Consider the following 27,790-nt stretch of genomic DNA (forward strand, 5'->3'; position numbering starts at 1 on the left):
GCACCAAAGTACTGAAGCCAGTGTTCAAAGTTTCTGCATTTGCCAGAATACCACTAAACTAGGTCACTGGCCTCTTTAAGTTGTTTCATTTGCGCATCAGAGATCATTTCAGTCACGGCAAGTCATCTGAGGAGGCTGTGTATGGCTTGTTGAATCGTATCTTGATTAAAAAAACATAAAGGCATTACAAAGGCACGCAGATGGCATACAGTCCAGGTGAGTTTTATCTGATCTCATCTACTAACGATACCGGGTGGTTTGTGTGGTCTTATACAGAGAAGAAATAGTAAAACAAAAAAAGGACTGCTAGACGGAAAATGTCTCCTGTCGAGATGTCTTGTGAGATAAAATGCTCATGTTTGACGTAATGCTTATCAGCCTGTATATATAACGCAGTGACAGAAGTGTCTTTTCTTTTATCTGCCATGGTGCATGTGTCACAGAGCTACTATGACCTGTACTTCTGTAAATGTTATCGGGCTCAGACTTCCACGTGAAGAGATGAGAAGTACAAAGAAACACAGTGTCTCGTCTTCATGTTAGCCCGAACATCTTCTCAAGTACACACACAGATGGCTGAGGTAAATAGTGAAGACGACTTTGGAGTTTCCCATGAAGTGATTCCTTAGATAGATGGATAGATAATTGCTGATTTATAATAAGAGTAACTTCTGTTTACAGCTGCTGAGTCATGTCGGGTTGGTTCTTAAAGATTAAGCTGAGATGAATCTCCACTCAACCATTTGGAGATTCTTGATTTTACTTCTCTGTTTTTCCATCAAGCGTGAGTATTACATTATCCATCCATCCATCCATACATGCATACATACATATGCATACAGTAGTGACAGAAGTGGATCACAGTCTAGTAACTTTTGTGGTTTCACGCTCTAAACCCTGCTTTTGCAGTTCTGACCACAGCGGTGAAGTGATACTTGAAGTGTGAAACTTTTGCATTTTTCTACGATAATTCAAATATTAATGGAAAGTCACACATTTTTGTCTCAAACCATTCTTGGCATGTGTTATTGCAATGTTGAATGACAATAAAAAATGGAAGAGACGGGGTAAATCTACATGCTGTATCGTAGGCGACTGATACTCTGTGTGGGAGTGTTCTTACAGAGTCATTAAAGACACGTGTGAGCTCTGAGTTTCAGAGTCCTTAGGGCCACTTGTGGGTCGTCAGTCGTTGGTCCTGAAGCAGAAACTTGTCCATCCTAAGGACAAAACACCCAGGCATAAACGAATGGCACAACACAGGAGGGCCAACTCCTCAGGTCAAGACTCTGCTGTCCACTTACATCTGAAGGAGAAAAATCATTCCTTTGAGGACAACAATGTAAACATCTTGGCTAGAGAAGACAGATGGTTTGAAAGAGGAGTAAAGGAATCCAGCTGTGTCATACTGGAACGACCGTCTTTGAACAGAGGAGGTGGCCTACGACATTACTTATCACCCATCTACAATGCTGTACCGAGTTCTCTCCCCAGACGGCTCAACAACCATTCACACCTGGGCTCACCTAGCCCTAGCAACCCACATGAAGGCCGGTTGGACCAACGACCCACAAGTGGCCCTAACGACTCTGTAAGGACACTCCCACACAGAGTTTAAAAGCCTGCAACTCCTCTCCAGTTAGTCAGAACTGAAAAAGCCTTTTTGGTGAGAGGTGAAGCGTCTTCAAGGAACTGAAACAAGTCCAGTTGTCTACGATACAGATCCTAGACTTACCATGACCTAGATGACTGAGAACCTTCATCAACAGGAGACGGGGTAGTTTGTGTCACAGAATCACATCCCTGACAGCGTTAACCAAACGTAATTGCTCAACGAGGACTTCTAGGAAAACCTCTGTGTGTCGTTTCCGGACAGGTGGCCCTCTGCTCCCTGCGGACTGCCTGCGCTTCGAAGGCTGTGGAAACCTGACAGTAGAACCAGCTCCACTCTTCCTCTTGGGCTCAAACCTGACAGTGTACTGCCACATCCCAAAATGTCCGCAGAGGATGGGATGGTAGATTATAATTTGATACAATATGACATAAAGTTCATCAAGGTAAGTTAAAAGTGTTGCTCTGTTGTACTCAGATGCAGTTATGTTACTGTCTTTCAGCTCCAAAATATCCCTGGAGCTGAACCGTGAGACTGTGGACACTTGGGAGAAAGTCAACTGCACCACGATGATATTCACTTTGTTCAATGTCCGGAGGCCGCAGTCTTTCGTGCGCTGCAAGCGGCATTATGCTCAGCGGTCTGAGATTGTCGGCGGACTGGACCTACGTGGTGGTCGTATGTACAGTTCACTCTGATCACTACAGTCATGTAACATTTAATTTATTTTAAAAGAAGAAGGCAACACTTTCTGAAGAGTATTTATGTGCAAATACAAAATATCACACAAACACATATAACGTACAAATTTAAAAACTACTTCCTCATTGCCACATTTCTGATAGGTGGTAAGATGGTGTGTCATTATCAAGACAGTTTGTGAAATTGTCACAAAATATGACAGATCTTGTGACCACTATCTTTGCAGACCTGCACTTTGGTTTTTTTGGTGACACGTTGATCAGAATTTTAATGTTGAAAGTTAACGTGCAAAATCAAGAGGTCGTGTGCTTTCTCATGATGTGAGGACAAAACAGAATAAAGACATTGTGTAACTGTCCATTATTAGAGAAGTAATTATGAGGAGAGTGGTCGTGGCAGCCTTCATTTTGGTTGTGGCTTTTGGGTGGACCCCCTTCTTAGATGTTGATCCCCCACATGAAGATAATCTGGATCGACCCCTGTTTGGTTGAGGTTAGAAACAGATCATTTTGTTTCATTGTTCTGCTAAACCGCACCGACCGCAAGATGTATTTTAGCCACCTAAAAGAAGGCACGCCTAAAAAAAAAGAAATCTGTTCAAGTGTATTTTGAACGTTTTTGGCCGCATAATGCAGTGAGACAGGCAGAGCTGTGCTTGTGAGTAAGAACACGGATGTTGTACGTTGTATGTTGTTTCTTTTTAACTTGTGCCACTTGTGTTGACAAAGAAATTTACTAAAATCCTAGATTACATTTCGGCACTGTTTCATGAACTCCTGTGACACTGAGTCGGTCTTTGTAGTTATTAAATTGTTGATGGGTGGTGGCCAGTCCTTGAGTAGGTGCTTGGTAAATGATTGCTTGTGGCTACTCAGCAATTACTAGTGATGCCAGGTGGTTTGGTGGGTAGAATCGGCATGGTGGCCAGCATGTATCTGTTTTATGATGTTGCAGAGGTCAAAGTCCACTGAGAGAGACGGAGAGCATTTTTACTTCAACATACAAGTTTTCAACACATAACATTGTTATGACGTAAAGTTTTGTTTGTAGTTAGCATCTACATTACGTCTGACAAAGACCTGGGATTTGTATTTGCGATGGTAGTGTTGCACTCAGAAACTGTGGGGGGAGCAGAGTCTCACAAAATGCGGATTTCTACATAATGTTTTACTAGGTGAAAATTAGGTGGAAAAAATATGTGCATCTACTGTTATCAGCATCTGCAATCAGCTGAATTGATTTGAAAAGTGTCGACATTATAGGATACATTTATCTTCAAGTACCAAAAAGCCAGAAGAAGCATAAAACATGACTCAGAAAAAGTAGCGGTCCAAGCGGGCGTACATATCTAAAGTCTGAATGATGCTTCGGCAATGTGTTTATTATCATGCCCACAAAACATGACCATGGTTTGCTTAATTCTTTTTTCTATCTTGTTTAAAGTCCCTCCAGATAAACCTAAAAGCGTTTTCTGCGAAACGACACGAAGCTCAGATTTTATCAACTGCTTGTGGGAGAGAGGACAGGAAACATACCTCCCTACCACCTACAACATATCAATCAAGAGGTAGGGTGTTGCTCATAGATCAAGATAGCTGCTTTGTTTCCTCACTGGCTTGACAACAGAAAACCTTACGCGTAACGTGTTGTGTTACCAGAGAAAATGGGACCCAGATACTGCTAGATCAGATCCAGGATGCTGAAGAAATCACCATACCACGAGCAATAATGGATGAAAACACTAAACACCAGCTGATTATCACTGCTTACAACCACTTCGGAGCGTCACAGTCTGATGCAGTCACCCTCCGCGTAGAGGACATCGGTAAGATCTCACCTCTTTTATCTTTATAATGAGAGTGCATCTACGTAAACAAATTTTTGATTTTTTCACATTTGTAGAAATTAGTCATCATGTGTCTTATCATCACACCGTGACTAATATGACCCAGCTATCAGCAAACCTTTTTTTCTGTTTTTTTCAAATAACCCTCTGTCACTGTTCCTGTAAACTGTATCAGGTTTAACATCAATTTGCATCTGCAATTATTGAATAAGTAGCCACTGCTTTATTGCTTGTTTTGCAGTTCTCCTCACACCAGACAACCACTGTAACTTGTTTAATGTTCTTTGGTATTGCAGTGATACCAGAGACGCCTCGTATTATCCAGATAAAGTTTGGGAATAACTCCAAAACTGCCCTGTTGCAATGGAAAACTGCTGAGTCCTCGGAGCGTCTCAGATCCTACGTCAGGCTCAGCACAGATAACAGCTCCTGGGTAAAGTGAACTTATGGCGCCATTCATGGCCTCGTGGGTATTTTTGCGGCATCTGTCTCTAAGGAACATTTTGCTCATTAATTCAAATTCAGTCATTATCTACTCACCCTCATGCCGATGGAAAGTCCGGTGAAGTTTCGCTTTCCACAAAACATCTTTGCAGCATTCTCCTAAACAACTGAAGTAGATGGAGACTTGTTTTAAAACATAGAAAAAACTCCTGAAAAAAAACAAACATAAAATGGCTCCATATGGCTCGACCCACATAATTCATGTCTCCAGAAGCCTTGAGATCCCAAATTGATTTGAAAAGATGTTATTTACACCCTCAGCGTGTGGTCAAGCTTGTGCACCCTCGCTAACACGTTTAGCTTAGCAGCTTCAGTGAAGATTTCTGCTTTTAAAGGGGTGTAAAACGTCTTTACATATCAATTTGGGATCTTGAGAGCTTTGCAGAGTTGGATTACGCTGAACGAGCTGTACGGACTATGTATGTTTGTTTTTTTCATTTGTTTTTTCACGTTTTAAAACAAGTCTCCGTCTACTTCAGCTGTTCAGGAGAATGAAGCAATGCCTTTAGCTGTGAAGCTCCAGAAATGGAGTCACCGGACTTTCCATCATCATGAGGGTGAGTAGATAAAGAGTGAATTTCGATTACTGGGCGAACTACTCCTTTAGTCCTGCAGCGTGTAGGTGACCTGATCTCTTGATGGGGTTTTTTTAGGAAGCTGTAGCGATAACAGAGCTCAGCGAGGGCCTGATACAAGTGGACGACCTGAAGCCTCTGACTGAATATGAGTTCCAGATGAGAACATGTTACTCGGGACCGACCCACACCAACACAGCCAGCTTCACGCCCAGGTCAGCCGCCAGCAGAAGGTTGTTCTGCAGCAAATGGAGCTCGTCTGTTTGGGGCAGAAGTCCTGGAAAAGGCAAGCTTGCAATTCATACCTAACACGACACAGGCAGCCTGATTGTGATGTTGTTAACGTTTGACGTCACTCTTACACAACGCACAACTTGTGGTTGATCTTATCTTCAGGTCCATCGCAGCAGTTGCATGTGTGGAGGATATTAGGCACGCAGGAGACAAACGGGTCACGAATGGTGACAGTTTTGTGGAAGGTAATGTTTCAAAGCTCTTCGTTAGCTCTGGCTTTTATATTTGATACAGCAAATACCAGAAACAGTTTATTCTGAAACATTGATAGAGAAAGCCTACACTACTCATCAGTAGTTCGATGAGTTTTGGGGAGTTTTCTTATTTGTTTTCTAGCTTAAGATAAAAAGATTACTACTCCTCTTTGGTACATATAACTTTCCCCTCGTGAAAGCAGAAATTTTTATTCAAACACTTCAGTTTTTGAATAACAAGTTCTGGTTTCAGCTTTAGAGTTGCTGGTAGGTGGATTTCATTACTGTTGGACTGAGCCAGGAAACCCGTTTTCAGTCTTCATGCTAAGCTAACCGTCTGACTGTGGGTTCATATTTATTTGACAGATGTGACAGTGGTATCGAACCTTCTCATCTAACACCTGGCAAGAAGGCAGAAAACCGTAGTTGACAAACTGTCTATTAGAGCTGCAACGGTTAGTTGATACAGGAATTAGTTTACTGAAAGAAAAATTCTTCTATTTTGACTAATTAATCGTTTCAGTCATTTTTTAAGAGGAAATGTCAAACGTTCCCTGGTTCAAGCTTGTTAAATGTGAAGATGTGCTGCCTTACTTTTCTTTCTTTCTTACATTTATGCTCATTTTCAAATGATAAATGTGAAAATGAAAATATTCCTTTAAAGGGAAAAGTGGAACTTCTGTGTTGTGTTGAGAGCCAGCTGTTTGTTATGTTTGTTTGTTTGTTTTTCATTCATTTAATTTGATACACTAGAGTACAAATAAACACCTGACAATATGATAACATACAATACAATGTTCACAAAAAAGACAATGAGACACAAAAAAGTATGAAAAGAAATAAATAATACAATACAATAAAACTGAGTTGGATCCCTTCAGCAGTGACAGATGATATAGTACATTTATATATATATATATATATATATATATATTTAAAAGTGATTAATACATGTGACTTGCTTCAAATTGTTACACAGAGTCCCTTTAAAACATCCTGAATGGATGGTGTTGAAAAGTTGAACCTGAAGTGATTTTTGGACTTCTTCCCCAGCCTCTACCTCCAGAAGATTACAGCGGTGAGGTGCAACAGTACGAGATCTTTCTCGGTAGCGACCAGAACCCGAGAGAGATCTGTCCTGCTGCTTCGAGCCAGTGTTCGGTTCAGGTACCAGCCAATGTCCAGACATTAAGTGTCAGTGCTGTCACCTTGTATGGGTCAACTCCAAGAGCCGATGTGCCCCTCAGACACTCAGGTACACAAATATTGGACACCAAAGACAGAACGTAGAATAGATAAACATGTTAATAATCAATCATTTGTCGGTGTCTTTCTGTTTAGATGATTGTGGACCTCTTCTGAGAGTGTTGGCCCCTGCACCCAATGGCAGTGCTGTGCTGGTCTCCTGGTCTTGGCCGGAAAACAAACCTTGGTCATCGCCCAGAGGAGAAGTGCTGCACTACGTGATACAATGGAGAAGTGTTCCTGCGGCGGAGCTGCAGTGGCAACGAGTGACCAAAGATCAAAACAGCACATCCATCACAGGTACACACACTTTGTACTGAGGCACAGAGAGCCTGTGAGGTGGCACAAATCATTTAGACATCAGTACACAACGGTTACAATTGTGAATGAAGCAGCGACCTCTTGTGGGAATTTAGTGTATTACACAAATTTTTTTTTTTATAATATAAACAACTTCAATTTAACCCTTTAATAGAGCTGAAGCCAGCTTTTATAAGCAACGTTGAATCTTTGTGAAGTATTCTCAGAGTTCATGCTGACAGAGTTTAGTTTGTCTGTGTTGTTTCAGGTCTGACTGCAGGTGTGAGGTACAACATCTCTGTGTATGCTGTGACCACTCGAGGTGTTAGTGCGCCATCATCTGGTCTGGTCTACTCCAAAGAAAAGGGTGAGATTCATATGTTCAAAAAGAAGAGTTTCCCACGCCTGTTTGAAGTTTAAAGATGTTATTTTTTTTATAGATAAATACAACTTTTATACACTAAATAGACAGTCTACACCTCTCTCTGTCTCACTGTATGTGTTTCAGAGCCAGTGTCCGGTCCCAACATGTGGGTACTGGCCCATGAGGCCAGACGGATCTGGATCCAGTGGGACGAGCTGCCTGTCAACCAGCAGAGAGGCTTCATCACAAACTACACCATCTATCTCCAGACGCTGGACTCCAGCAACACTGAAATCAGAGGTGAGCAGCTGCACTGTGTCACTTTGTCTTACGTGAATGCAGATGAAATATTTTATTGATTTGTTGATTAGTCCATTGATAGAAAATTAATTATTTTTCCAGCAAACATTCACTTGTCCAAGGTTTTACATTGCAACAATTAGCTGCTTTTCTTTGCTTTACATGAGAGAAAACTGAATATTTCGGCGTTCTTGACAAACTGATCAATCGCAGGACTCCACTGTATGAAAGACATTTCAAACAATTCATCGAGACAAATTCATAATGAAAATAATGAAAGTTGCGGCCCTACCTCTAAACATGGACAGGTAGTTTTTTGTTTTTTTTTAACATTATCTGTATTTTCTAAGTGTTTGAAATGCTGTGTGCACTACAAACAAAATCCGTTTCATCTTCAGGAAGAACATTCAAGATAAGATAAGATGACCTTATTGATCCTCACCAGGGGAATTCACTTGTTACAGCAGCTCAAGCTGAGAAAGCTGAAAAAACACTAATTATGTGACAGATAAAAATGACACCAAGGTAAAAAAAAAAAAAAAAAGATGAAATAGAATACAATATAAAAACAAAGTAGAAATGTTAAATATGAATAAAAAACTATAATAATACAGACTTTTTTTACACAATTTTTCTTACACATACAGATATACGACCAACAAGGACAATTGCACATGATAATTATTAAATATATATTAAAAAAAGTTTAAAAATATAAATATAATTGCACAGAGAAACTGGATTGCACACGACACAAACCGGATACAAACAGTAGTTGCATAGTGTTAAAAATATGGCATGTAATACAGTATTTGAATATGTATAAGTGTGATTAAATAAAACCCTCAACACCTCATTCATTCTGACTATTTGCTTGGCTGGAGACCACTAGCGGTAGAGTGACAAAGAATGTTCTTGCCTCGTCAAAATAGGAGTTCACTTTGGTTTGATGTGAAGGTGTGAAGGAAACACAACTCTGGTGTGAGTCGTTTCCTGTTCTCGTACGTCAAGACTACTTCTGTTTATGGTGCTCATCTAGCCGTGTGTTTTATGTGTGTGTGTGTGTACTTCACCTCGGTCAGGCTATATGCATACATATGTGTAGTACGTGTGGGATAGTATATATGCAGTCGTATGCATATATTGTGTTTCAGCACATGCCACTGTTACTTAATGGAAAGTGTGCAACCACCATCCCGGTGAATGTCTACTCCCACAAACCACCAGTGCATCAGCAGGGTTTTTCACACTCACTTCCAGTAATGTGGTGAGAACGTTAAGCTCGGGGTGACTTCTAAACAGTCAAAGTATTTAACAATGACAGTGGGGCCACTGAAGATTAACAGGTGTTAAAACGCTGATTAGGAAAACTCCTCACCACACGTTTACGTTTGCAAGTTTTGTCTCAGAAAGCCTGAGCAGGAGTTGTATAATTGTACAAACTTCTTGCTTTTATTTGATCTATAACTGAGGACATGAGCACATTTCAAACACTAGTTGTCATCAGTTTGTTTGTTTCTGTGAATCATAGACTTTTCTAGAACTGGCTTTTTACCACGAACAGGAAGCCATGTGGCTATGTGCATGCATGCAGACGTAAGGCTGTAACCAACCAGCCTGCTTTAAACACTATTTCTGCTTACTTTTTCCTCCTCATGTAACATGTTGTGTGTTCGCACTGGATGTTTTCTATGAGTCAAATTATGCAAAGTTTGAATTATTATTATTCTCATCCTCATTAGACGGTGACAGATACACACACATTTACCTTTAACTACATACTTTTTGGTTGTCCTGTAGATTGAAGCAGCAGCAGAAAAGCTAAACTCAGGTCCAGACTGAGCTCTGAACACACAGAAGTGAACTGGGACTTTTCAGTATTCATATTTGACAGAGCAATCTCACCACATTTAAAAGTCGTTCTGTAGCTTTTAGGTCAAATCACACAATCTGCTTAGAACAATGTGAGCGAGCCAAGTTGACATGAACACTTTAATGATAAAATGTGTAACATTTCTGGATGAAAATGTCTAAAAATGACAAGGACTTGTTAGATATTTGTTAAGTCATGTACTTCATAATCCCAAATGTTTCCGACCATGTTGAAACCCAGAGAAATCTGCAAACGAGACTGAATTTATGAAAAAATAATAATAAAAAAGAATGTGAATAATTTATTTTTTTGACAATCAAGTCAACAACTCCCATGATCCCACTCTACTAACTTGTTTTGTTTTGATTGAGAGACCCCTAATAGCTGAAATTACAAACTATGCGTATAACTGCTTTTCATTCATGATTGAAAGTTCGTTCTTGACCCTGGAAATAGCTTTTGACAAATGAATCTCACCCCATGGTCAATTTTGAGATTGTTCAAGTTGTTTCCAAGGTCAAGAATTTACTTCTGATACACGCCAACCCTCCCGATTCTTCCAGGAGATTTTTCTTTCCCTCTCCGGTTTTTCTTTCCGGCTTCACAATTCTCCTCAATTTGCGTAGTGTATAGTCTGCTGTTCAGGTGCACCCCTTCCTCCTCAGTGAGTATAAATGCTGATGCAGTGTATTTTTGAGGTATCAAGGTTGTCGACTATATTCTGATCTCAACACTAATTCTTATTTATAGGGCGGAAATTCTGCATTACTGAATTCTGTCTGATTGTAGCAATTGAATTCAGGCAGTCAATGTTGCCTAACTGCACGTTTTAAAGCTCAAATAACCAAAATAACTGTTTGTGCCTTCTGAACAAAGAAAACCATGATGACTGCTTCTCTCCAGAGACTGTGCCTGGCTCCGACCCCAGACAGAAGTGGCTGGACTGTCCTGAGGGAGCTCTCGTTCTGCAGCTGACTGCATCCACCTCAGCAGGAGAGGGGCCGCGGGGGAGCCGGACCCCTTCTCAGCCTGCGACCGCTGAAGGTCAGGCTGGTGCTGCTGTCCCATGCCCCCACAATTAACACTAACATCAACCTGTTTAATAAGCCTCTTCTATGTTTTCTTGACCGCTACTGTTCTTGTCTCCTCTAGTTGGCCTGGTGGTTTTGATTGTTTTCGTCATTACCTTCTTCGTAGCACTCATAGCCAACCTGATGTGCTGGAGCTGCGTGAGGGCGAGGTATTACTAACCAACATTCGTGCTTATATATCTTTGTTTAATGGAAAATAACAGACACCATCTAATAATAGCGAAAGGATACACAACATGTCACTATTTTTCCTCGATCTCTTTCAATTGACCTCGAATGTACATGAGTTTTGTTTTACTAGTAACCGGGATGGATGCCACTGTGGCTGATTTCATCAACTGCCACACCGCAGCATGAGCCACAGGACTGATATGAACAGAAACCTAAAGCCTGCAGCAAAAAATCATACTATTGTGGTCAAAGCAGCTCAGTCTAATAGGGGGTTTTAGCTGAGGAGATGCTGATGGTGTGCTTTGTGCAACAGAGCAATGCTGAGAAAACTTCTCTGCCTTTAAAACCCTATTTAAATTTCTTTTTCCATCTCAGGGTCAAAGAGAGATGTGTATCCTGGAGACCCGCCTGGTTTGGCGAAAACTTACCAAAACTAGGAAACAGTGTTGCCATCAGACTACTGGAGGTAATCAAAGTAAATAGCTAATGATGCTAACTGTGCTGTCATTTATGCTTCGATATTTCTCTGTGAACTGCTGCCAGGAAAACAGCGATAAGTAACAACTGCAGCAACACCAACAACGCGAGTTTAATTATGTGCTATCGAGACCGATTATGATTCTTCTTTTTTTTTCCTTTTCCTTCAGTATTTTATATATCTGTTCTTGTGCATGTAAAAGATCTTGAAAGTTAAAAAGGCCCAAGTCCTCACCTAGAAGCTCCTCTCTCCCACAGAAGACACTGTTCCTGAAACGCCTCATCAGTAGTCCCGCCTTTAAGTCTGGGACTCTGTGGCATCACACCACGTCACCATGTCATACATTTGCATAATTTATGCCTCGCAGCTAGTTTGGCATGTAATAATCGATCTAGAACATCTGCTCTGTTGTTGTTAGCAGTGTTGGCTCAGGCGTGTGTGAGCTGACCAATCAGAGCAGACTGGGCATTCAGGAGGAGGGGCCTTAAAGAGACAGGAGCTAAAACAGAGCATTTCACGGAGGGGGAGTACAGCGCTGCAGAATAAGAAAACTAGTGAGGTTTTTTAGCACTTAAACTTTTCTCATAAAATTATGAACTTGAAAATGATCATGTCTCCTTTAAAAGTGATAGGTTCAAAAACCATGTAGTTTTTTAAGGTTTGGACTATAGTAGGAAGTGATGCCAGTTGTTACTTCTTGCTTCTACTTGTGTGTGAGCTGCTGCAAGTTAACACCTTGCACTTGATGATACACATTTTGCCCGATACGTCACTTCAAACATAACTATGGTTTTGCTTTCGTTTGTTTTGTTTGATCCCCAGCAGGACAGAGATGAACCAACCTTCTCGTCCACCTACAGTGACCCTCCACTGTCCCCCATCAGTTTGATCTCCCAGGAGGAGAGAGACGACGTGTACCCCAACATCCACATCGAAATATCCCAGGTTGCATCGGGACAACCCACAGCGGAGACACCTCTGCTCATGTCGGATCCCGGCACGACGCTTGCCGTCAACCAGCTGGAAGATGTCAGCTACAAACCCCAGATCGCTACGCTGGCTCTACAGGAAGAGGATGTGATGGAGACATCAGAGGAGCACATGGATGTAGCAACAAGTGGGGAGGAAGACAGGTGTTCAAGCATATATGATGGATTACTTGATGGCTTTCTGTCCAGTGTTCAGGTGGATTTCTCTGATTCACCTCCTCGGCTGACTCTTGGCGGTCTTTTGTGGCCTAAAACTCTGGAAACAACGAGTGTCTTGAATGGAGGCATCTCACTGGGGAGGACTGAGAACAATGTGGGAGCTGATTCTTCCACTCTGGATTTACAACAGGGTGAAATAAGGACGTGTGACACAGCAGACAGTTGTTTATCTCAGTATACAGTTGAGACCACACTGACTGATGGTTATTTCCCTCAGGTAGCTGCCGTCAGCAACGCTCCTATCTGTGACACACAAACATAACGTCGACGATGGGAATGACACAACCTGCACTACCAAACTGATTATCAAGAAAGCATTATTCAAGCACCTTCTGACCTCAGTGACATTGTGTAATCAGATAAAAACCTTGCTTCAGATGATCTGTGACTGTAATCTGTTCTATCAAAACCCAAGATAATAAATAAGAAATGCTTATATTGAGTTTGAGTGAATAGCACTCTTATACGTGTTTTGTTGGCACTACTTTTAATATAGATATACTTAATAAAGAAACTCAGGTTTTGGTTAATGCTTTAAAGATCAGAAAGAAGTCATCATACAGACAGCGTCAGATCCTCGACAGCAGCAGAATGACCTCCTGTCACCACTTTGTCCAGACTGAAATATCTCAACAACCATCGGACAGATTATCATGAATCTTTGTACATACATTCATTTTCCCCAGAGGATGAATCCTACTTACTTTAGTGATAAACTATATTTCCATTAAGCACCACCAGCAGGTCGGAGTTTTTATTTAACCAGTAGAATATCTCAACATCTGTTGGATGGTTTAGCAAAACAAGTAGCAATCATGATCATTGTTCCCAATGACTCTGGTGATCCCCTGATATTTGCTGTTATACCTTCATGAGGTACCACCACTATTAGATGGATTGCCATGAAAACATATTTATGCTTTAATGTGTAATATCTAAGTATCGTAGAAATTGGTATTTTGTGCAACTTGGTGCTGCCACAGTTTGTGCGTGTGACACCACTGTCGTGACTACAAATCCCAGGTCTGTAACAATTTGTCAGATGTAATGTAGGTGGTAACTACAAGCAAAACTCATTATGTTGTAACAATGTTGTGCTGAAAACTTGTATGTGGAAGTAAACTTGTGTGCAATGCTGTGATACTACCCTCTCACTGAAGTTACATAGTGCAGAAACAAGTGATAGGGAGGCGGCGTGGCTCAGACAGAGACACCATTCACCTTATTACAAGACGCTGAATCAACATGATTTTGAAGCTGTTATAATAAAGTAAAAAAGCTACATAATGTTGCTTTAATGAAACCTTAAAGTTTCCTCTGCAGCCATCATCATGTTAAGTGTTTCAGTTTTTTCCAATACTTTGACCAAATGCCTGCAAGACATTGACATTTACGTTGGCCTTTGCCGTGATATTCAGCGTCGTTAGCATGCTAACAGGCTTATCTAAGATGATGACCATTGTGAACATGTCATCAACATGTTAGCGGTGCCATTGTGAGGATACTGGTGTTAGCATTTACCTCAGTGCCCCGCTGCTATGTCTAACTGCAGAATGCTAGCATGACTGTAGATGCTTAGTCCAATTATTGAGCTCTTTAAAGGCACAATATGTAAGAATTTTAATGTAAAACATAAAAAAAAAATTACCAAAATTATCAACAGAATGTGAAGAATTAACATGTTTTACGTTATGTCAAAGACGTCAATGTATTGTGTTGCAGAGATATCTATTGAAGTGAGCATGCTAACCAGCTAGCCCCTGTAGTAAACAACACCAGTCTGTGCAGTCAGTTAATACAACTGCTAGTTGCACAGTTAACTGAGCTTACCAGCTAATGGTAGCTTAGCTTAGCAGCAGTTAGAGGTTACTCTGGGGATATGCTGCCAATTTCTTAGCCTACATATTGCACCTTTAATACATTTATACACTCCGTTAACCTGGCAAGGCTAGTATCTATTCACAACCTGGCAACCACAATGTTTTCTTTCTGCTAATTTATTTCTGCTTTAAAATTAATAAGCTTTTTATTTTTGCCATTAATAACGCCATATTTACAACTTGTTGAACGACCTAAAGTAAATACACAATCTGGAGTTAAGACGGGTAACTCCTCATGATACACATGCTGGTGCCTAGTCAAAGTAGCTGTTCTGCATGAGCTGCTCTCTGTTATTGTGATATTGGGGTGTGACCTCTGCATGTTTCTAATATTAGCCACCGTGTTTTGTAACCCAGTGAAGTGACGCTCAGTGTGAAATTATTCCAAAACACACCCAGACAGAAGTCAGTTGGGGTTTCCCGTCACACATCTCGGTGTGTAGTAGTTTACAGTAGTTATCTGCTCCTGACCTGAACCTCAAGGTTTTCTCACTACATGCACCACCTGCAGTTTAACACAGTTTGTCGACTTCCTGAGAGTTATCTCACTTCCTCATTGAAAATCTAAACTCTAGGAGGTCCCCTCATATACTGACAGTGAAGATGTAAGAAATCTTCACGGGGCTCATCATCTTTAAAACCATCTTATCTCTTCATGTGTCTGGTGTTTCTGTATAAGTTGTTTTATTAATCTTGATCACAGTATTGTGTCTGTTCATCTTAAAAAAAAAAGCTACAATGTGGTGGAGCTTTGAGGGGAAATCCCCCGCTGCACCATGCACATGGAGATATGTGATTGAGACAGTGAGAGGCTGTATGGAAAATGTGATGACGTAAATTCATCGGAGTGGATGTTGTGATGTGGCAACTCCTTTAAAAGGTGTCATAACCTGGAAGATGTGACATCAACATACAACATCAGTCTGTAGACATCATGTTTGAATAAGGAGCCAGTCCTCTCATCTTCTGGACTGTGATAGCTACAGTACATTTATGGATACGTGTAAAATCATTTTAGAGGGGAAGCTACAAAAATGTAACTTTTCTACTCTTAATCCTAATTTAATAATGTACAGGCGGTGTTGTTAAAAGCACCCAAAAGTCATACTTGATTTAAAGTAAAGATACTTGGTAAAGGTCTAAGTCACCCGTACTTGAGTAAAAGCCTTAAAATATTAAATGTTCTTGAATATCAAAAGTAATTTTCTGGCAAAAAATGTACTTGAGTATCAAAAGTGCAAGTTAAATTAAATAATACATATATTTACATGTATCTAGATATTGTACATACCTGAATCTGATATTCAGCAATCTGATACGATATGATTTATGTAACATGTAAAGTAACTAGTAACGAATCAAATACTCAAATAAATACAGTACCTCAAAAATAGTACAGCCCTTGAGTACATCTACTCAGTTACACTCCATCAGTGAGTACAGGAACTAGTACTCTGCTCATGTGTACACCCTGTGAGCTGTGAGGGCTGATGACCCTGCATCTGTCTGTGTGTGTGTGACTTCACTTCACTGGTGACTAACTCTGAGACTTCAGTCACATCACAGCAGGGCGGCAGTGAGCCAACACTCCTCAGCACACTGTGGACACACACACACACAGACACACACACTGTGGATACATGAACATGTTTAGGAGGAAACATGACGACGGATAGAGGCTCCGAAAGCCTCACGGGACAGTAAAAGGCTGACATGGTGCTGGGATGTGATGTTCTGGTGAGTGTTTTGGGTTTTTTTTTTGCCTGTTTGTATCTCCGACGTTAATGAGCGCACGCAGCTGCACTTAAACCCCAGATGTAAAGAAGACATCGGTGCAGCTCCATCAGCTCTGTTTAAACTGTAAACATGTTTTATTTGTATACACAACTTAATGGTTCAAATAAGCGGCAGCAGCCAGGAGGGTAATTTAAAAAAGTACCGAGAGATTTCCCAGAATGAAACCTCTGATCAGCATCACTGCTCGATGATTAAAAAAAAGACATTAAAATCGCTTCATCTATAAACACAACTTAACCTCATTGCATGTGTGTGCTTTCCCTCGTTTTAAGGGTGAAGTAGCAGTTTAAGAGACATATAAGAAGGCAGTTACTGATGACTCATAGTGACAATGTCTCAGACATGGTCCATCCTCACTGTTGTCACTGTGCTGCTGGCCGTGCAGCTCTGCAGAGGTAAGCTCCATGGACACACACATCCAACATCTCTGTTACAGCTACAGGTGAATGTGTTTTTTCTTCATATTACAGGGGAAGTTATGGGATGTAGCCTACAGGATAATCCTTTCTAGAAAAAGTTATTATTCTGGTAGTGTTGGTTCTCATTTGTGATTAAAGCCCGACTGATACTTGATTTTTGGGGCTGATGCTGATATTTGGAAGTAAAAATAAATTCTGATACTGATACATCGGCCGGGTGTTCGTGCTTCAGCAAGATACTGAACGCCAAATTGCTCCAGGTGGCTCCTCCATCAGTGTGTGATGGCTTATCGCAGGTGGCACATTGCATGGTAGCCTGTTAAAGCTGACTTGCTTTGTAAGTGTCATATAAATACAGTCCATTCATCATTTACTGGGAATTTAATAATCATAACTTACCCCAAGCATCTTTTTCCGTATAATCGTACATACTGACATATCTGTGATAAGCCAATATGGATCGATAATATCAGTCGGGCTCTATTTGTGACTTTATTCTCATTGGTTGTCGCTCTGATCTGATATTGTTGTAGTTATCAAGTAACATTTTATCAGTGGTGTTTCTAAAAGTGTGCATCTGCATGAGAATGATGTGCTTTGTGCTTAAACTCAACACATTTCTTGAGTGCAGTCACATAACCAGATAATACGACCGTGCAGTCTGTGTAAGTCATCATTTCTACTTCCAGGTGACACATCCTGCACCATCCAGTCCAGCGCCGGACTTGTGGTGCAGCGAGGCTCCAGCTTCAACGTGTCCTGCACCTTTAACTGCGTGTGCAAGGGATCCATGGGCAGCGACCATCCGCCGACGCCACAGAAGCACATCAAATTTAATGATACGAGTATATATTACAATGTGGTAAAGATAGCCAAGAACCGAACATTCAGCTGCCATTGTACCTGTTCTGCGGCTCTCGACCCCTGCGGACTGGACATCTCAGCGGGATGTGAGTGTGAAACCAAGCAGCAGCAAAGCATCCTTTATCTCACTAAGAGGTTTCTCCCTGCAGAGATTTCATTGTTTACAGACAAAAAAATGGCAATTCTTTAACACGTATAAATAGTGACCTCCTTATTTTCCACTTACACATTGTTCTCATTCAAAACTGACATGGAGATGCACAAAAAACCCTGCAGGCTGTTTTACACGTGGTGTTTCGAGATGAGACTTTCATATCTTAAGGCATGACTTGTTTTCAGCTATAAGGGGTGCAAAAAAGGAAAAGAAAAGAGGTGTTGTCAGTTCTGCTTTCTCTTCTATACTTAGAACACACACTGTTTGTGTGTTCTGGGCTGAGCGCAGCTAAGTGTCAAAGCTAACTGAAATAAATTGCTTAGTCTGACCACAGGGGTGTGTGGCTATTAGACGCGTGACACATGCAGCGTGGAACATACAGTACATGCAAATCAGTACATGCGTGTGTTTAAAATGACACATCCACGGTTTATAAAAAGGTTGAGGCAGTGTCATTGATAATATTACTATTACTCACCTTTAACATTATTGCTTTTTAAAGGATAAGTTCACCCAAGATGAAAATGTAGTCAAGTTTTCATGAATCCATGAAACATTTCTGGAGCTTCGCAGGAAAACAGCGTTGCAGCGTTCTCCTACACAACTGAAGTAGATGGGGACTTGTTTTAAAATGTAAAGAAACAACTGAAAAAAAAAAGCCAATGCCGACATGCCAAATTGTTTTGTAAAGATGCTGTTAACACCCTGTGTGTGCGAACTCGACCACGCGTTGAGGGTGTGAATCACATCTTTTAAATTAACTTGGGCTGTATGGAGCCGTTTTGTATTTCTGTTTGGTTGTTTTTTATGTTTTAAAACAAGTCCTCATCTACTGAAGTTGCTTAGGAGAGTAGATAATGACTGAATTTTCATTTTTGAACTGTTCCTTTAAATGAATCGAAACTAATACCTGTAGCCTAGTTTAGACTGACTGTTAGCTTTGTGTTCTCTATTTTGGTTTCATTTAATTTTTTCGTCTTGTTTCCCCTTCAGACCCACCGGATCGGCCTACAAACATCTCATGCGTCTACAAGGTCGACAGTAATGCGAGCGGCGTCGTGATCTGCGACTGGAACCGAGGACGAGAAACGTATCTGTGGAATACTGCCGAGCTGTGGTGAGACCGAAAGAGAAATTGAGGAAACTGGTTAAAAGTCAACAAACCATCCCGTTTATGTGACCTTCAGCTCAATAAACATCCTATTGTTGGTATCCACTGTAAAATGAAACTTGGGGTCGTGTGTTTCAGGGTGAGAACTGGATCTGGGAACCACACAGTCAAGCCAGTGACCTACAACGTCACCAGTAAGGGAAGTGATTCATCGTCAGCTAGTGTAACTGTTTCCAGCTCGGTCGAGGCGATCGCTGTGTGGGTCAAAGTCCGAAATGGCCTGGGCTCTGCAGTGTCCATCACTCACAACTACACGCTCAGTGACATTGGTAAGAAAGCAGCAGTTTGTGAGTTGTTTTGCAACTTCTGCACAGACAGTGCGATGTTTCTCGTTTGCAAGGCATGATATCACGATGATATTGTGAGTGGAACTTGAAACCAGCTTTGCAGTGAAATCTGTCCTGCTTTTAAGCTCCAAGCTTGATGTTTATGAGAAGTGGTGACTAATTGTGACGTCCACCATTTATCTAGTGGAATCCTATCTTTTCAATCACTTCTTTAAAGGCAAAGAAAGCACCAAAATCTCACCTTTGGTGCCCTTTGAAGCCTTTCTCCTCACTGTTGCTCAGGACCTTTGTTTTTAATTTATCTGTGCAGCGATGCCGTCGACTCCTGAGCTTGGCCCTTCCGACTGCTCTTCCCGAGAGTGCATCATCCACGTGAAGCAGTCTTTGAAGACTCAACATTTGGAGATCCAGTACGGAGCAGAAGCACAGACGTGGACGTCTCATCCAGACTCAGTAAGAAGAAGTCTTAACTGTTGAGATCGCTCCAGAACAGGGACTTCCAGTGAGATGTTGCATGTGATATTGAAGGTTACTTAAATCCTTTGAAGACATACAGTCACTGCCAGGATCTGCTGAGTCAAAGCTAAAGGCAGATATGAACTTCAGGTTAATGTGCACAGAGGTGAAGCTCAAATGGGACCTTTTACACCGTCTCAGGTGTTTGTACAGCATGGCCATCAATGATAGAAATCTTTGTTGAACTGGGAGTCGGGCGCACGGATGAGTGAGTTTAAATTAATGTACTGTCATGTTTACAGAGTTCTGCTCAGGTTCGGACCATCTCGTCTCTGGAGCCCTACAGGTTGTACCATTTCAGAGCCAGATCCAAATTCAGCAGCGGCCTGTGGAGCCAGTGGAGCTCAAACATTAGCAGTTGGACTCAAGAGGAGGGTGAGTTCAAAGAGGCAACCTTTGCGTATTTCTCACTTCCTGAATGAAAGTACTTCTGATTCTGTGGACAGACAAGTCAGCAGTCAAAGGATTTCTGTGGCGTTTTATCTACGCAAGATATCAGATAATGCAGTAACATTTCCTTTAGTTTGGGCTTTTCAAGCAGTTATCAGCTCACCACCGACTACCTATAAGCCACTGAAACATGCCAACTTAAAGCCATTCATTCATGATGAGACGTAATATGCAGAGCAGCTTGCACCAAGCTTATAATAAAACTGTAGGTGAGTCTTATTATGTGTAAGTTAAAGATTGAGCAAGAGCGTAGAAAAAAAGTGGTTGAGAAGCAGTGAAGCAGATGCTCCGCGGGGGCTATCGCTGCACATTTATAACACTGATGGTGTGAAGATATGAGCAAGCAGTGCCATCATCAGCCCTACATGAGCAGCATGCAGGTGCAGAAGTCAGAGTACAAATAGCAGAGACACTTTTGGTAAAGAGTTTCTTAAAGATACAATCAAGATACAAAAGACTCAAACTTGGTTATATATTTAGTTGACTTGTGTACTTGTGTTTCCAACACTTTTCACGCAACAGTGCCTTTCATTAGGGCGCCTGTCTAGACAACTTCCAGGAGAGAGTCAGAGAGGAAGGAACGTGACTTAACATAACGTGAACAAGACTTTAGCTAGTTTCATGATCGAGAGACTTCAAGCAGCAGCAATTACATATTGTGTATTAAACCTTTTTATCTTAATTACAACACTAAATGTAGTCCTTCAGTGCATCTTCAGGATAGCACCTGTCACACACAAGCTTCAGGAAGTAGCCTGCACCGTTCTCCTGAACACAAATGATCATCTGACATCCAGTTACCTGTTCGACTTGCTCCTTCAGTACACATGGACTATCATTTGTTTTTGAAAATCTTGATTTGGATGATGGACAGAGACGTGGCTGGTTAGCTCACGTGTCTTGTTGTTAAACACACTGTGAAATTATGTTTACTATATGTCAACCATACGCAACGTTAATGACCCTGAGTCTTGCTTGCACATTCAATACACTTGCATTTTCCACATATCTCGGATGAGCACATAATGTCTTAGTCCAGGACAGTGTGAAAATCTATTCACAGGGATTTGAAACATGTTTGGGGAAGCTACCGTACCACAATAAACAATTAGTTGCCTTATCATGTGAAAGTAAAACTAAAAGAAGTGGCAGTCGTATGAAGGCGCTTATTTGAAACTTGTCCCATAGACCCCACTGCTCTCTGCTTTCTTTTTCTCCTGACCATATTAAAACAAAATGTGTCGGGAAGTATTGAATTCAAACCTTCTCTTTGCTGCTGGGCTCGCAGATTTGACGAAGGTGACGTTACTTACTTCGACCCCTGAGAGGTTTTACTCCCCATGAACAGTTTTATAAAGTGTCATTTGCTGTATTAAAACACAGAAAATCCAAATCCGATGAATGTGGACATACATCAGTTATATTAATCAGTTTATTCCAATGAAGAAGGAAAACTCATGTGGTAACAAGCTGATCAAACGATATAAGGGTAAACTGTGATATCCAGCATTTCAGGCTTACACCCAAAAGACAAACAATAATTGTAAATAGAAAAAGTTACTAGCTGCAGCTGTGTCTCAGTTTGTCCAACAACACTTGAACTCACCAGCAGGGAAGTGTTCTCTGTGCGTCACTTGACAAAGTAAAAGCAACACGGTGGTCATTGTGACGGATGTTATCTTTAGCAACCTTCAGGTGTTTGTCTCTGAGTTCCATATTTGTCTTTATTGTAAATCGGATGTGAACGTATGGATTCAGACTGCACAAGGTTTCTTGGAAGTGTTAGTCATTGCCGTCAGACTTGAGCTCGCACAGGAAAATATAACAGAGCTGCAGACTGGATGTTTGTCACTTTCAAATGATATTAAAGCATTACATCAGACTAATCCAAATCAGTTAGGTAGTGAGTCATAAAACATGTCTAATCTGTAAACATTCACTCATTGAAAAATGTCTTTTTTAGCTCCCGCCAAAGAGCTGGATGTGTGGTACGCTGAACCCGCCTCTGACTTTAAATCCCTGAGAGTTTATTGGAAGGTGAGTTTGAAATCTTCTCAAAAAGTCCTCAGTTTGTGTTTCTGAGCGAGAGCTTTAAATAGTTCTTGTTGTGAATGATCGTGACTGCTGCAGTTTCATAAGTTTGAGGATTCGTATGTTCCCTCTCTCACTCTCTGTCTGTGTGGGCGTGCGGTGTTGTCGCCATAGTAACACTTCATGGTCTTCCTGCTCTGTTCTGTACAAATTAAAGGTCAACACTTGACCGCTGTTGAGGTGTGACACCCTGACTCAAACACTTGCATATCCCTGGCCTCGACCACACACACACACGCACACACACACACACACACACACACACCTTCAGTCATTTAATCTCACCTAAAGACAGTAAGAGTCAAGTGAAACCTGCCAGCAGACGCCGCAGTTTCAGTTTACAAGAAAAGAGGAGCTGCACAGAAATGATGTGTCTTACGTGCAGTGTCTTGTGTCTTTAACTTAAACAAAAGCAAATGTATGGCACCTAACTCCCTGGTTCACTTTGAAACATCTCTCTGACTGCAGGAGGCCAACATTTCCATCGCTAGGGGGAATATCACAGGGTACAAGGTCAGCGTTCACAGCCAGAACTCTGGATTCAACTTCAGCGCCGACACTAATGCAGATGCCAGGAGTTATACGGTCCAGTTCTGTGCCGACTGTGAGGTCACGGTGTCGGCTCGCAACTCCAAAGGGATGTCCCCTCCTGCTAGAATCACAAACCATCACACAAACGGTAAAGAGAAGGAAACTTTGCATGTGGTCGTGCTTGTTTTGTCACTTTGTGATGCCAGAATTTGCCTATTTTTCTGCGTGAGGAGTCTTTTGTAAGAGGCCAGACACATTAGTAATACTGAACCCAGAGTCAGGCATTCACACATGCGTTTCCTTTTTTTCAGCCAACCCCCTGAAGGTTGTGCACAATACTGCAGGCAACCACAGTGTCACCATCTCCTGGAGGAAACCTGAAACTGCACCGCCACATGCAGCCTATGTGGTGGAGTGGTACCCAGAGGGCCACAAGATGGAGGAGCTCAGATGGGTCAGACTGAACAGGAATGACAACCAGGCTGTTATCACAGGTGGGACATGTAGAGTCACATGACACACAGGTGAAATAACTCACCTCCACAGGGTCGTCTTTTCTCTGTTGTTCATTGTAACCTCCATCTTTCTTTACGCAGGTATTCAGCCATATGAGTGCTACGAGGGAGCCGTGTGTGTCGTCTATAATGACAACTCAGTGAGCAGGAGCAGATTTACAGGTGTCACCATTTTGGAATCAGGTAAGATTCAGTAATGCAACATTATATTAAAGGTCCAGTGTGCAGGATTTAGGGGCAGAAATGGAATATGGTACTCGTACATTTGTGTTAATTAGAGTATAATCACCAGAAACTGGGGATCTTTGTGTTTTTGTTACATCTACAGAGGGAGGGTCCTTTTCCCACGGAGTCCGCCATGTTTCTACCAGGGCTGCACAATATTGAGAAAAACTGACATTGCGATATTTTGGTTTTCTGTGATATGAGAAGTTATAGGAAATTTCAGCAGATAACTTGAATAGCTCTATTTTGAAAGAAGCGATCATGATTTGGGGGGATTTTGCTGGGGAGTGCATTTTATTAAACAATTGTAAACAATCAATCGTAAAAATGGGCACATTGCGATGTCGATGCGGAACGTTACATTGTGTAGCCCTAATTTCTACAGTAGCCCACAAGGGCCAAAACAACACTGGCACCAGAGAGGGCCTTCTCTGTTCTTTGCGTTTTTAGCAGCCACTGTAGAGGAGGGTGAGGCGAAGGGTGTTCGGTCGGTGCAGCACACACTGGATCTTTAAACTCCTTTCCTATATGATCTGTCCTGTTAAGCAGTCTGTTTTTGTCCTGGGCTTGCAGCTCCGACAGCTGGTCCATCAGTCGAAAAAAGGGTTGAGGGAAACAAAGTGACAGTGACCTGGGAAAAGGTTCCCAGAGGTCAGCGCGGGGGCTGCATCACCAACTACACCATCCATCTAGAGAACGGCGGCAGATGCCGGCATTGTAAGACCCATTTATTGTCTTGATGAAACATCTTGCACCCTGAGGCGAATGTAGGGTGTACTCTTTGGGTGCAGACAATGACGTGAGTGTGTGTTGCAGACCATGTACCAGCATCAGAGAGGACGCATGTCATCCAGGATCTGCCTACAGCTGTCTACAAACTGTGGATGACAGCTTCGACGTCTAAAGGCGAAGGCCACGCAGGTGAAAGTACCTACGTCCAGAGTAAGCAGCTTTCAAATTTATTTATTTTTTACAGATAAAACGGCTGTATGTTTTTAAACTGACTGTATCCGAGGAGACAAATGTACAATCTTACATCTCCCCTTTTAGCTGTCAGTGTTGCAGAGGACGTACAACTATCCCTGATACTGGTGTGTGCAGGCGTTGTTGTCATCGTGCTGTTCCTGGTGTGCCTGTACCAGACTAAAGCAGTAAAGCAGAGGTACGTGAGCAACAGCAGCAATATATGGATCTATAAGTGAAAACAACTACCAAGCAGAAAACAATGTTATTATGTTGCCATAAGTGTTCCCATGTTCCCCCTCAGGGTCTGGGTGCTTTTTCAGTGCCTCATGCTCGATGACGTGCCAGATCCTGCAAACAGCAAATGGGCTAAAGAGTGTACCCAGGAAAAGGTAATTATGTAAAAGTGAATAATAATAAACAATCTACCGGAAATTGCAGCTCAGTGTTCATAGTTTAAGCCTGTGTCTCCCTTCAAATCAGGGCAAGATCAAGCTCCAGCTGCAGCCGAGTAACTCCACCATCACCGAGGAGGAAGAAGAGCCCATCCTGGTGGATGTTGAGGAGCTGCCCAAGCAGAGGACAGACACCCACCGGCCTGCAGAAGTCTCCTTGCAGCTCCCTCCTCTAACCAGCCTGAGCCCGTCGACGGAGCCGGCCTCGCTGCTCTACCCTGTGACCACTTACCTCAAGAGCTTCTCCCACGACTCCGACACCTCCGACCACACGCAGACCTCTCTGGATACGAACACAACCATTGACTACATCTCATCACACGGGCAGGAAAATATAGATGAGGATGAGGAGGAGGACGAAGAAGAGTTCGATGACATGCTGGGTTTTTTCCCAACTCACAACATCGTCATCGATCAGCTGGCGTTTGGAGGGAAGTTGACTCTGGATGCTGTCAAAATCGGCGGCAGTGATTTCTTTCAGGACAACCCTTTTTAGAGGAAGAACACTACTAAACCAAAGGACACGACGACTGGAGGTGGTGACTGGATTTTCTTGGTTATTTTTCGGTCACGCATCTCACTGAGGTGTCCATGAACTACCTCCTCGCTCACTGAAACCAGAACTGTAACAAAAACAGCTTTCCCTCTGAAGTCCTCCAGAGCTGTCGCGCAGACAGCGGAAAAAGTGCTTTTGTTTTCATTTCATGCATTATCATTTTTTTTTTGTCTTCGGAGCAGCATGGACACACTGAGACCATGAACAAAAAAAGAGTGAAGGCTGCAAGACGGAGTATATCAGATGTTATAATTATAATTGACAGTTTGAATAAGGCAGATGTTGACAGCATCGACGAGTCCTTTCTCACAGCAGACATTTTGACTCGTCACAGCAGGAAAATCACAGGTGGTACTAATAACACGTGTCAAGTGTCCCAGAAGGTTATGACAGTGAGGCGGCATGCACAATACAAGGACCCTGGAACTGACCTGGCTTTCCCTTGGCTGTTACATGTCAAAACGTCTCCTGTCTGGTGTAAAACAACAAATGCAAACGCATACTCTATTACAGCCTGGCATTGTGGACCATCTTCTATAATGACTGTGCCTTTAAATACATCTACGCTACCTCAATCTTAGCTCATCTACAACAGGAGAAAAGTAAATGTCTCTCAGATTTACACATTTGAGCAGTAATTCTGTTACTTCTATTTGAAATATGTGTTTCAGTTGCTTCCTCGTATTTCGAAATACATTTTCAAAATACGACAAATGTAATGTAAAATGCAATTTCTACCATGATACTTGAAAATGGAGCATTTTTGTGTTTTCTAAATACTCTTTTCCATGATTCATAAAACATAAACAACAAGACTCAGTGAAAGCCGAGTATATGGCTTGACCACGTTTGAAACCCGAGAGGGCTTCTCATTGGAAATGAAGGGTTTTACTTTGAAATGGATACAGGAAGTGGCAGCATTCAGTACATTTCCTTCGGCTAAAGGTGTTTCTAAGAACGTTTCTACATACTGTACCAGAAATACTATTTTTAGTCTTTTTTTGTACAGTTTTGCTTGGATACAGTTTTATTCTCCCTACTCTTCTAGGATTGAAACTCTCAACAGAGCCTTGTATACATAATAAAGATCTAAATGTCTTGTACAAATTCTGCCTAATCTTACAAAAGATGTGTTTTCCTATAATTTGGAAATACAAAATATATGTTTTTTAAATTGATACATTTTCTGGTTCCAGTATTTTGTATTTTATTTTGATGCACTCACTTGAGGGGTATTTTAGTTACTTTTGTATTATAATATTATAATATTAATGTGTGATGACAGATGATTTATTATTATTTTGTTGAAGATGAGAATTACGATCAATCAATTGCAACTCTGTAGATTTTTAGATGTAATGAAGACTAACAGTCTACAGCCATGCTAGCAGCTGTGTGAGATTGTACCTAAGCACAAAGGTGCTTTGAGCTAAACGCTAACAATCACACGCTATCACACCACAATGAAAATGCTAACATGCTAATGTTTGCAGGTATAATATTTAAGGTGCACTGTGAGTAGTGCAGTTTTGGAGTTTTCACAGCTGAATAAACCATCGGTGGACAATACTCTTTCATTAATTTACTTTGTTTATCTTTGCAGCACCCTTCTAAGTAGCCACCTTAAGCTGCATAAACATTGTGGGGACCTTATTACTCTGAGAACAGCTTCTTCAGTCAAGAGAGTATCTCAAAAAAGTATATTTCTGAGTATTTATTATAACATTATTACCTTTCTGAGCTTCAATTTCTTTTCCAAAACTACACAGCACACCTATCTACGGAAGCTGAGGACAGCCATAATGCGTACTCCTTAATCTGAAAAAGAAAAGAAATGATCACAAGCACAGCTGTTCTTTGCTTTCATATAAACAGAATCGGTCAATTTGAATTCTTGTCATGCTGATGGCACTAGATGAATACTTGATCACCAATCAATATAATCTTGCGAGTGAACACGAACATGTGTACAAAATTTAATGGCAATCCATTAAATGGTTGTCGAGACATGTCATTAACATACAAAAATGGTGCAAACTTCAGAGGAAAAGTCATGATGCCACACTCAGAAACATTTGTTGTAACGTGATAGTGACACAAAAAACTTGCGATCGTCCATTAAACAAATTAAATTTAACCCATTACAGGAAATAGGAAAT

At 41.4% G+C, this 27,790-nt stretch overlaps 2 protein-coding genes across 2 annotated transcripts; both read left to right on the forward strand.

The window, feature by feature from the left end:
* The first annotated feature begins 135 nt into the window (after positions 1-135).
* Positions 136-13,193, forward strand: il23r (interleukin 23 receptor). The gene is made up of 19 exons (XM_084354435.1): positions 136-216; positions 444-581; positions 682-784; positions 1,877-2,015; positions 2,115-2,290; positions 3,758-3,881; positions 3,973-4,139; positions 4,457-4,593; positions 5,318-5,525; positions 5,636-5,718; positions 6,781-6,982; positions 7,069-7,272; positions 7,541-7,639; positions 7,781-7,936; positions 10,686-10,853; positions 10,962-11,049; positions 11,447-11,537; positions 12,372-12,888; positions 12,975-13,193. Exons 3-19 carry the CDS (start codon positions 724-726, stop codon positions 13,004-13,006), a joined length of 2,652 nt encoding a protein of 883 aa, XP_084210561.1. The 5' UTR covers positions 136-216; positions 444-581; positions 682-723; the 3' UTR covers positions 13,007-13,193.
* A 3,044-nt stretch (positions 13,194-16,237) lies between these two features.
* On the forward strand, positions 16,238-26,856 carry il12rb2 (interleukin 12 receptor, beta 2a). Its single transcript, XM_084354453.1, has 16 exons — positions 16,238-16,374; positions 16,707-16,829; positions 17,543-17,803; positions 18,865-18,988; positions 19,121-19,311; positions 19,640-19,782; positions 20,088-20,220; positions 22,259-22,332; positions 22,855-23,065; positions 23,229-23,411; positions 23,514-23,615; positions 24,231-24,374; positions 24,474-24,599; positions 24,708-24,819; positions 24,925-25,012; positions 25,104-26,856. Exons 2-16 carry the CDS (start codon positions 16,766-16,768, stop codon positions 25,569-25,571), a joined length of 2,424 nt encoding a protein of 807 aa, XP_084210579.1. The 5' UTR covers positions 16,238-16,374; positions 16,707-16,765; the 3' UTR covers positions 25,572-26,856.
* Positions 26,857-27,790: the final 934 nt, after the last annotated feature.

The sequence above is a fragment of the Pagrus pagrus genome (assembly GCF_965226575.1).
Source record: "Pagrus pagrus genome assembly, chromosome: 6".
Taxonomy (NCBI): domain Eukaryota; kingdom Metazoa; phylum Chordata; class Actinopteri; order Spariformes; family Sparidae; genus Pagrus; species Pagrus pagrus.

What these genes read in the sequence shown, in the direction of transcription:
- il23r (XM_084354435.1), top strand. Translation starts at nt 724, where the DNA reads ATGAATCTCCACTCAACCATTTGGAGATTCTTGATTTTACTTCTCTGT. An exon ending in TGGTGACAGTTTTGTGGAAG is followed by an intron (nt 5,719 to 6,780) that starts GTAATGTTTCAA and finishes CTTCTTCCCCAG; the next exon opens with CCTCTACCTCCAGAAGATTA. An exon ending in TTGCCATCAGACTACTGGAG is followed by an intron (nt 11,538 to 12,371) that starts GTAATCAAAGTA and finishes TTTGATCCCCAG; the next exon opens with CAGGACAGAGATGAACCAAC.
- il12rb2 (XM_084354453.1), top strand. Translation starts at nt 16,766, where the DNA reads ATGTCTCAGACATGGTCCATCCTCACTGTTGTCACTGTGCTGCTGGCC. An exon ending in GGACGTCTCATCCAGACTCA is followed by an intron (nt 19,783 to 20,087) that starts GTAAGAAGAAGT and finishes TCATGTTTACAG; the next exon opens with AGTTCTGCTCAGGTTCGGAC. An exon ending in CGGCGGCAGATGCCGGCATT is followed by an intron (nt 24,375 to 24,473) that starts GTAAGACCCATT and finishes TGTGTGTTGCAG; the next exon opens with ACCATGTACCAGCATCAGAG.